Source organism: Eleutherodactylus coqui, chromosome 1 (assembly GCF_035609145.1).
Source record: "Eleutherodactylus coqui strain aEleCoq1 chromosome 1, aEleCoq1.hap1, whole genome shotgun sequence".
In the NCBI taxonomy this organism is placed as follows: Eukaryota; Metazoa; Chordata; class Amphibia; order Anura; family Eleutherodactylidae; genus Eleutherodactylus; species Eleutherodactylus coqui.
The window spans coordinates 402,229,272-402,240,032 of record NC_089837.1 but is presented as its reverse complement, the minus strand read 5'-3'; the positions used below and the strand labels follow the sequence as shown (position 1 = coordinate 402,240,032).

The 10,761-nt window shown below is 40.5% G+C and overlaps 1 protein-coding gene across 1 annotated transcript; it reads left to right on the top strand.

Annotated features, from left to right (window-relative positions):
* The first annotated feature begins 5,918 nt into the window (after window positions 1–5,918).
* Window positions 5,919–10,226, top strand: OXGR1 (oxoglutarate receptor 1). Its single transcript, XM_066593033.1, has 2 exons — window positions 5,919–6,056; window positions 8,465–10,226. The coding sequence occupies exon 2, from the start codon at window positions 8,466–8,468 to the stop codon at window positions 9,600–9,602; it is 1,137 nt and encodes a 378-aa protein (XP_066449130.1). The 5' UTR covers window positions 5,919–6,056; window position 8,465; the 3' UTR covers window positions 9,603–10,226.
* The last annotated feature ends 535 nt before the right edge of the window (window positions 10,227–10,761 follow it).

The window sequence follows — 10,761 nt, the reverse complement described above, 5'->3', positions numbered from 1 at the left end:
TGTGAACCACACAAAGTGAATGAACCTAAACTAGTGAAGTAGTAAATTTTTAACCATAGAATTAGAAAGCGCTAGAACCATTGAACTAAAAAACTCTTTGTATTAATGGTTGGAATCAGTTTTTGAGTCAATAGTATAATAGGAGGGTACTGGGAACTTACCGTGTCTGATTTTCAAGTAACCTTCCTGTGTGTGAGACATACAACCAAGTGTTTCAAGTTCTTTTGTACCCGGTCTAAAATGACGCGGGATACTAAACCAATTCACGGATATGTGACAGGTGTATAAAGTGCACTGTAATGCTTGATACGCTCATATGAGCCCAGATTTCCTCCGGCTCATTTTCTGAATAGACATATAAAAAAAGTAAAATACACAAAATCTGTTGTTATTGGGACCTGACGGCAGTGTTTCATCACCACCCATTACCCTTATACACATATGGAGGTGGGGAGTGTGGACAACACAGATTTGGAGTGTTGTTCGTTGTGTCCTCACTCTATATAAGTGAGTGTTCTTTCACATACAGGCAGCCTGAGTTGATAGTCCTGTGCTCTTACTGAACACATTTAAAAGAGCAAAAAGTGTAACATCAGTTAGTTATATGTTTCTTATGCACTGATAAAAGAATGAAACCTATTTATTGTGGTAGGGGTGGGTAGGTGATTTCTTTAATTATTTTTGTTTGTTTAAAAAGCCTTCTATTAAAAAAAATAAGGTTTATTAAAAGTTAAGTTTTAAGGAGTCGAATCAGTGAAGGTAAGATTTAGAATGGAGATAGGTTTTTTTAATCTGTGTAGAACAGTATTTTTAGTCACCCCCTAGAAATTAGTATTTATTTAGGTAGCGTAAATGCTGCTCAATTCTTGGACTCCAAGAAAATGGGGCTCTCACTGACTGTTTTGCAGACCTATCCAGACAAATAACATGCAGACACATATGTGTGTCTTTCTCACTTTTGATGTCTAAGGAATTCAGTGGCTCTGCTGTCTTCAAAACTTCCATTGGTCATCTGCATGTGTAGTCACCTCTCCTATATATGGCCGGTATAGGAGGTTAGATGAGACAAGAAAGCCTTTAAAAATTTTTGGCATAGAGGCCTTCAGAAATCTCATCTTGACCGTCCATCCACAGTTAGCAACATCAATTTCTCTTTCGGTCAGGTAACTGAGGAGTTTTGTGGTTGCTAAAAATCTCTGCAAACAACACAAGAGTCTGTGAGGCACCTTCAGAGTTAATTTTAAACCACATGAAGAAAACAATGTGAAAATGAAAAAAGAAAAATATATGCTCACTGCCACACTCCAACACAGGTCTGCTTCCCGTTCAAGTAGACTTCCTCCTTGAAAGCAGTTTCACCACGCAGTCCATGGTTGGTAATCTATATAAGGTAAGTCCGTACCGGATCGAAACGCATCCTATCAGGCTCTGTAACACTGGCACTTTTATCTAATAAAGGAGAAGACTTTCTATCACAAGCAGTCTTTTTACTCTTTTTGAATTTACCTTATAAAGAAAACGTAGCCTATAAAGGGAAGTTCCTGGACTTCAAACTTCTTTTTTCTTATTTGAAATACGAGAATTTTTATGTAGCATACAGATGACCGAGGCTTAAAGGGGTTGTCCCGCGCCGAAACGGGTTTTTTTTTTTTTTTAACCCCCCCCCCCCGTTCGGCGCGAGACAACCCCGATGCAGGGGTTAAAAAAACAAACCGCTCAGCGCTTACCTGAATCCCGGCGGTCCGGCGTCTTCATACTTACCTGCTGAAGATGGCCGCCGGGGTCCGCTCCCTCCGTGGACCGCAGCTCTTCTGTGCGGTCCATTGCCGATTCCAGCCTCCTGATTGGCTGGAATCGGCACGTGACGGGGCGGAGCTACACGGAGCCGGCATTCTGCACGAGCGGCTCCATTGAAGAGAGCAGAAGACCCGGACTGCGCAAGCGCGGCTAATTTGGCCATCGGAGGGCGAAAATTAGTCGGCTCCATGGGAACGAGGACGCTAGCAACGGAGCAGGTAAGTAAAAAACTTTTTATAACTTCTGTATGGCTGATAATTAATGCACAATGTACATTACAAAGTGCATTAATATGGCCATACAGAAGTGTATAGACCCACTTGCTGCCGCGGGACAACCCCTTTAACAAAAAAAATGGATTTGGAAATGACTGAGTTGTCATAAAAGTACATCAATGCAAATAAGATGCACACTCTCAGAACATACTGTTAAATAACTCCAGGAAGGTAGGTAGATCATTATGCAACCTAGACCAGCATCACCATGCATTTATAATGCCCCTCAGGACTGTTCAAGGCCTGCTTCCACTTATGTCTTTCTAGTACTGTTGAGCAAACCGAAACTGTCAAACCCTGCTAAATTATTATTATTCCTTTTCCTCCAATATAGCTCAGTGATTAGTACTATTGCCTTGCAGCACTGGGATCCTTGCATCTAGGTTCAAATCTGACTACAGGCAACATCTGCTTGGTCAGATGCAAGGCAACAGTGCTGACCTCTGAGGCATCGTGCTTTTTTTCCCTCTAGTGAGAATATACAAACTCCTTGCAAATGTTATTCTTGGTCAGATTTGAACCTAGAATCCCAAAGCTGCAAGTAAATAGTGATAGCCACCGAGCCACCATGCATCCTTCTTATTTCTTCATCATCCAGAGGAGGAGAAGAAGGAACAAAAACACAGGGAGAACATAAAAATTTCAGGCAGATGTTGTTCTTAGTCAGATTTGAACATGAGTGTCAATGGTTGAATGTTACTCACTCCACACACACTCAAGCGCCCGCAGCACCACAGCAAACCCTTATCAAAGGGGAGGCTCTCCCTGCACAGCCGCTGTTCAGAAGATGGATCCAAAATCCTATCCAGAAATGGCAGCAGAAGCATTCAGGTGCAATAAAACAGGTATTTTCTTTCTTTATTCCATCCTTAGTAAGCACACAACGTTTCGGCCGTTACAAACAGCCTTTGTCAAGCTTGACAAAGGCTGTTTGTAATGGTTGAATGTTAATTACCAAGTATATGCACAAAACCTCAGATCACCAAGAAACACCACAACAGCGCCAAGCATTAGCAGTAGTGTTGTAAATTACCACTGAACTGTGGAGCAGTGATTTATCACTACCATTTGGCATTCTGCTTTGGGCAATACAAGAAAAATACTTCCACTTTAAATGCAAAGAGCGTAGGACTGATTAATCTCCTGGGATGTTTTCTATGGTTTATGGTCTATGGTCTATGGGCCCCTTTGTTCAAGTAAGGGGAAATTGTCATGCTACAGCATACACAAACATCCTAAAGAATTGTGTGCATCAGGTTGTGTTCTAACCTGATAATGTCACCATGCATGAGGGAACGGCATTAAAAATAAAAAAGGATTTGGTGAAGATGAGCTTAACTGACCCACACAAAAGCCGGACCATTAGTTAGTTAGTTAGTTATCTCACTTGGACGACGAGGTATGCGACAGCAAAGTCCAAGTCTCTGAGCCGTACAATAATATTGGCATAACGCAGGTCTGCTAGAATCGAATCTTTAGTTTCAACGGTTTTTATTGAAGGTTTTTTTCTCCAAGAGTGAGACAGTAACATACATGCTCTTGTCCCCACGCAGGGGGCTTAAGTTAAGCTGTCTGGTATTATTTAGCTTATAATACAATCTTTTACTCTTGGCATATAGTATTGGGAGGGGTTAACAGGGGGAACAGAACAGGGGTGCTAGAATCGAATCTTAGTCCTGAGTGTTATGTTCTGCCTCCGCCAGAGTTTATCTAGGGACCTCATTGCTAAGGCTGCCAGTGCTATTCTCCGCAAGATGTCTGGAAGCGCCCTCCCATCTGTGTGCTGAACGCTGCCGAGGTACAGAAACTCACTGACAGCGTCGACTCTCTGGTTGTTTATGTCTAGATCCAGAGGGATTGCGCCGGCTCCTAGATTCTGCAGCTTGGTTTTTTCCAGGAGATGTGAAGCCCAAGACAGGATGCCTCAAAATCGAACTGTTCAACTGAGTGTCTCAGATTATTAGATGTGACATCCAAAAGTGCAACATCGTTGGCGCAGTCCAGGTCAGTAACGTGGTACTCCGGAAGAGTGATCCCATTACGTTGGACAATACGCTGAAGAATCCAGTCCATGGCCCTGCAGAAGAGTGCAGCAGCCAAGATGCAACCTTGTCGAACACCAGACGAGGTCTCAAAACTAGCAGAGGTTGAACCGTTGTTACGGATTTTGGTGGATGTGCCCTGATGCATGTCTTTTAGTAGGTTTAGATGGGATGTGGGGATGCCAATGCCATGCAAGGCCTTCCAAAGGGCTTCTCTATTGACCGAGTCGAACACCACCTTGAGATCGACATATGTGACGAGGAGCGGTTTGTTAAATTCTCTATGTATCTCTTAGAGGAGCCTAAGAGTGAGTATGGCATCAATGGTGGAGCAGCCAGCCATGAAGCCTGACTGCTGGGGTCTCCGCTTGGAGGTCAGGAGTGGTTGTACCCTTGAGAGTAGAACATGCGCGAAGACCTTGCCGGGAACCAAGAGGAGCGTTATCGGCCTGTAGCTAGTGCATGTTGGTTTTGGGCCTTTTCCCTTGTACAAGGCGAGGATGATGCCCTCCTTCCATTTGACAGGGACTTGACCACAAGACCAGATGCGCAGAAATAGTTGATGTAAAGCAGTGCTTATCGGCTCAATTGCACATTTCAGCAGGCATGCGTCCGTATCTAATTTTCTGAATAGCAGAATGAACCTCTTCCCGTGAAGGAGCATCTGTAGGCACAGAATGGTCATCCACAGCAACGGATGCGAGGTCATCGAGCTCATGGGACGGGTTAGCTGGTGGATGGTTTAGGGCGGATGAGAAATGTTCACACCAGCCTTGAACATTGAAGTGTCTCGTCATGGTTGGTACAAGAGCTGCCATCGGATTTGTGGATTGGCGTATGCCGGCTGGTCCCTGAGGACCCTCGGATTCTGGCGACTGCTTTGTATGCTGCTCTTAGATTGTTTGACTTTAGACCCTCCTCAGCATATCAGCCAGAGCATTATAGCACCGCTCCCTGTCTTTCTTGGCCTTTGCCCGGAACACACCCTTCAGCCTCTTACATTCCACTTGGTCGTTTTTAAGGCTTGCTTTCGCCTTCGCTTTAAGGACCTGCTTAGTGTCATCCATTAGCCAGGGCTGCCTACGGGGACACCGGTATCCAAGAACGGTCTTTGCGGTTTCATGGATAGCGTCTCTTGTGACATTCCAAGCTGCCTCTGGTTCATTTGGGAGATTGCCCAGAACGTGGAACTGGTTTTCAATTGCGATATTATATTAACATTCGAGGCCTGGATTTTCCCTCAGGGCGACAACGTTTAATGAAGGTTGTGATCTGGTCTTATGGGGTGGACGTAATGGAACTGCTATTTTGGCAACAAGCAAACGGACCATACTCTACTGAAACTATTGGGAATGAACTGGAATGCCAACTTTGAACAAGGCGTTATCACTCAACATTGGTGTATGACCTCTCCAATTCTTTTGGGGCCAAACTCACATTTATCATGTATTAAAATCTACTGGACTTCCAGTGGAGTTGGAGCAAATGTGATGGAAAATTGGGAACAGCTTTATATTTATGTCCATGTTTTGGAATGAGACACTTGATCTTTGACAAATGTACTTTACACTATAACCCTGATGTTATTTTATTCTTATTTCCAGAAAATTACCACATGGTTCACAAGCACAGAGCATGCTTGGTACATGTGTCAGAGTGAGCCGAACACTGCAGAAATACAAGCAGAGAACCACTTCCCATAATAATTATTAAAGCTATCATGATTAACATGTCAACATCATTTGTAAATGGGCGGGGTAAGACTACCAAAGCAGTACTTTCATATGAAACTGAGTGTTGTGTCTGTGTAGCACGTACACTACATCTGTCCTGTGGGATTATTTGCTTTATCACCGTGAAATGACTACCGAAGGGTTTTCTACTGGATAACCAGTCCTAATGTGTGGGTGATAAAATCCATCAGGACATCATTTGGAGACAGGTATTGTGCCATTTTTTTATTCTTTCTTATAAGGAGCAACATTTTTATACAATTATGTAGTGATTGTATGACAACCACAAATTGCAGATCATAGTTATTTTCAAGGGACTTCATATACTTGTCTGGTTCGAAAATACACATGTATATGGTGTTAAGCTATTCTTCAAAACACATATAAAGAGAAAAAATCTTGTAAAATATATTCTGAAATAGATCATTGGAAGGGAAAATCCAGGTTACAATTAAAAAGCAGAGATCATCATGCACTGTGTGATCAAATAGTACTAGTACTGTGATACATATGCAGTTATACAGCACAATACGTACTATATATCCATACTTCAAATGCCCTACATAATTGTAATTCTACAATAAAACATGCTTCTAGTGTAGAATCAATGGAAAAGTCAGACCGTAAATTGAAACTTTAACTTTATGGTAGTTTACTGTTGCATCGATTAACCCCTTAGTGGTGAAGCCTGTTTGCGCCTTAATGACGGAGCCAAATTTTGGAAATCTGACATGTTTCACTTTCACATAGAATAGCTCCGTAAAGGTTTTGCATATCCAAGTGATTCTGACATTGTTTTTTCACCACATGTTGTACTTCATTTAGGCGGTAAAAATAGACCGATAGAATTTATGCATATTTATTAAAAGCGCCAAAATTGGGAAAATTTTGAAAAAAGTATAATTTTTTCACATTTTCAATTGCAATTTCTCAAATATGTGCAAACATAATATAGAAATCTTTTGCTAAGTTATATATTTCCATCTCTTTACTTTATTCTAAACACACATTTGAAAAACTTTTGATTTTTTTAAAACCATTTAAGAAACGTACAAATTTAACATTGATTATCAACATTTTGAGGAACACTTTGCTTTCCTGCACCAAGCAAAGATTGCAAAGGCTCATGGGTGTCAGAATGATAGATACCCCCACAAATTACCCAATTTTAAAAACTACACCCCTTAATGTATTCACTAAGGGGGGTCAGGAGTATTTTTACCCCACTTTTTTTTATAGGAATTAATGCAATTTAGAGGAGAAAAAATAAAATTTCATACTTTTGCAAATACATCAATTTAAAGGCAGGTTTTTTTTATAGTGCACATGAAAATGAGGATTTACACTCCATAATGGATACCCCTGTTTGTCCTGTGTTCAGAAACATACCCATTATGGCCCTAATCTTATGTCTGTATGCCTAAGGGCGCCCAAACCAAAAGGAGCAGCCAGTGGCTTTCAGAATAGACATGTCGCTTGGAGGTGTTTTAGGCCCCATTGCCCACTTGTAGAGCCCTTGAGTGGCCAAAACGACAGAGAACCCCCACAAATGACCCTATTTTGAAAACAAGACCCCTTACCGAATTCATCTAGGGGTATACTGCATATTTTGACCCCACAGTCTTTGAATGAATCTAAGCAAGGCAGTAGGAAAAAATTACGATTTCCATTTTTGGGCAATTGTGTCATTTTAAAAACAGGTTTTTTTTGTACAGCATACATAGGAATGAAAACTTTCACCCCAAAATAGATCCCCCTGTTTGTCCCGTGTTCAGAAACATACCCATTGTGGCCCTAATCTTATTTCTGTATGCAGAAGTGTGGAAATGAACATTCAACTGCAATTTCAATACAGTTGAAGCCTCTCCGATGTATCCTGGCCAACTATATGCCAACAGGATACTGTTTTGACATGTGTTGGCCAAATTTTATGGGCATGTCATCATATATGTTGGGAGATTTTCCAGTCATCTTGTTATTGTTAAGGTTTTTACAAGTTTGATATTAGTTGTTAAAGCTTATCCAATCAAGATCTCCATGAGAAACATCTAAGTTCCAGATTGCTTGGAGCATGCAAGCTAGACTACAATGTGAATGCATGTGCCAAGACTGAGATGGAATGTCCACTTCAGTAGTGCTGCAGAACTGTACTTTGCTAAAAAGGAGAACAAAAGCGCATTGCAGCAGATTTTACTAGCCCTGTTTAATAGAAGAGTTCTTTTACATGGGCTATTTCTTGCTAGTTCTAATGAGCGCTGGCCAACAGTATAGCATCTGCGCTCATTCAGTGGCTTTACATGGGCAGATAATCTCCGGTATGGGGACATATAATTTTTACCACATATGCACCATGTATTACACTACCTATTGGTTAGCTTAGTTTGCACCAATATTTTAAGATATGCCCCTGTCCTACAAAGGCATGCCCTTTTTTAATTAGCCATGTCCCTAGTTGAACGAGAGGCAAAAAAAGTCTAAAGCGCATAATACATGTTTTTTGTGAGGTATTGAACTTACTAAATCTCCCCCATTGTAGATTATCACAATGCACATATTGTACATGATGTATATGGAAATATAATTACATATTCTGCTCATTATACTATTTTCCCAACAGAATGACAGCAAATAATGAATCCGAATACTTCTTCAATTCCACCTTTATGCCTATCACCTCAGACGACTCAACAAACTATACAGACCCTTCAGAATCCGATTACTTCTTCAATTCCACCTTTATTCCTCTCACTTCAGAAGGCTTAACAAACTATACAGACCCTCCAGAATCCGAATACTTCTTTAACACCACCTTTTTGCCTACCACCTCACCAGCCTCAGCGAACTGTACAAACCCTCTAGTAGACAGCATAATAAAAATATACTTTCTACCCACGATGTACAGCATCATCTTTATAGTTGGATTTCCAGGAAACATTATTGCAATTTCAGTATATGTTATGAAGATGAGGCCATGGAGAACCAGCATCATTATTCTGTTGAACTTGGCAATAACAGATCTTCTCCACCTCAGTAGTCTTCCTTTCTTGGTTTACAATTATGCGAATGAGGAGAAGTGGACTCTTGGCGACTTTATGTGCAAGCTTATCCGAGTTGCTTTCCACTTTAACTTATACGGCAGCATTCTTTTCCTTACCTGCTTCAGTATCTTCCGTTTCTTCGTCATTGTTCATCCAATGAAGTTTCACTCGATCCACAAAAGAAGATGGGCAGTTATAGCTTGTGCTGCTGTGTGGATAATTGCCCTAATCGAGGTCCTTCCAATGGTTGTCCTCATGAGAGATGTACAAGATACTGTGGCTTGCATGGACTTTGCGGTGTCCTTTGATACATATAATGTACGTTGGTATAATGCATGCCTTACTTCCATTGGATTTGCCATACCTTTATTAGTAGTGACTCTTTCCTATACTGCCATTAACTGCAGTCTGGGAAATGGACCTTATACCAACGATGCTCACAAGAAAAAGGCTCGTCGTCTTGTTGTTATTCTTTTAGTAGTATTTTATGCTTGTTTTTTACCTTTACATATTTTTAGAGCTATTCGTGTTGAAACTCGACTGTATCCAGTAGGCTGTATATATGAAAAACATATCCATGCGGCATACATAGCATCTAGACCGATAGCTTCGCTCAATACATTTGGCAATTTGTTACTTTATGTTGCGGTTGGCGGGAACTTCCAGCAGGCGATTCAGTCAGTTTATAAAGCTAATCCTTATAAACAGCAACCATAAATCAGATGAGTTTATACCGTAAATCAAGTGATGTATATTGCAAGGATATTAACAGGCGCCAAAAGATTTACGGCATAAAGCTAAAGATATTTCCAAGATCAGTCACTAATGATATTGTATTGACCCATTCATATTTATATTATTTCCAAGACTTTCTATAAAATGTTCCTAAATACAAAAGTTATTATAAATATTATCCCGACTGTCATTTTCCATGATCTCCTGCATGACTTTCAGTTGTCAAATTTGTTTAAAACTCTGGGCACACTTTGTATTATTTTAGTATAGAAGCAGACTTGCAATGGTGTCACATCCAGAAGCCATGTAAAAATCTACTATTTTAGAAAAATATTTCTCAATAAAGGGTGAGAAGGAAGGGACATTTTGGTTAGATAAGTTATATATAAATAATATTTCTATAATATTTCATATTTGTGTTATTTTCCTCTTTTAACGAATGGACAATCACATTAGAGGTGGCTGGGCCGAACCTATTAAAATATGGCCTACTCCAATCTGGCTCTTGGAAGGGGGCCTTAGGCATATGGAAAGTGGTTATTATCCTGAGACACGTCCCCTATTGGGATCAGTTGTTCAATGTCATCTGAGAAGAAGAAACAATTCAGAGTATAATGCTGCTAATACCATATAATAGCAATACACGGTCTAATTAATATTATGCTATTAGGCTTATACTTAAAATAAGACGTAAGAAAATACTGTATACAAAATATGGTCTGAAAGATAAACTGTAATTACAGGTCATGTGCCCCTGACATATATTCTACTCTGGCTGTTAATTATATTTGCACAACACACTGTTATAATCTGCTAATGTCAGAGGTGTATCCATACAACAGATTTACTGATTAGTAAGTACTGCACTCCACCTACTTCTTATAAAGCCTAGCAAATACCTGGTAATCAAGTGTTACCGCTAGTGAACCACATGCATGTTTGATGGTGCTCATTATATACCTATTATGGTCACTTTTACATGGCATGTGGATGGAGTTTTCAAAACCCCATCTACTTATAGGAACACTTGTAGCAGTTTGACAGATTAAGACAATGGAGTGTACTGGGGCACATATTAAAGTTTTGGGTCCTGTACTACAGATGTTCTCTGAGAAAAGCAGTCTTACTAACCCTTTACTGG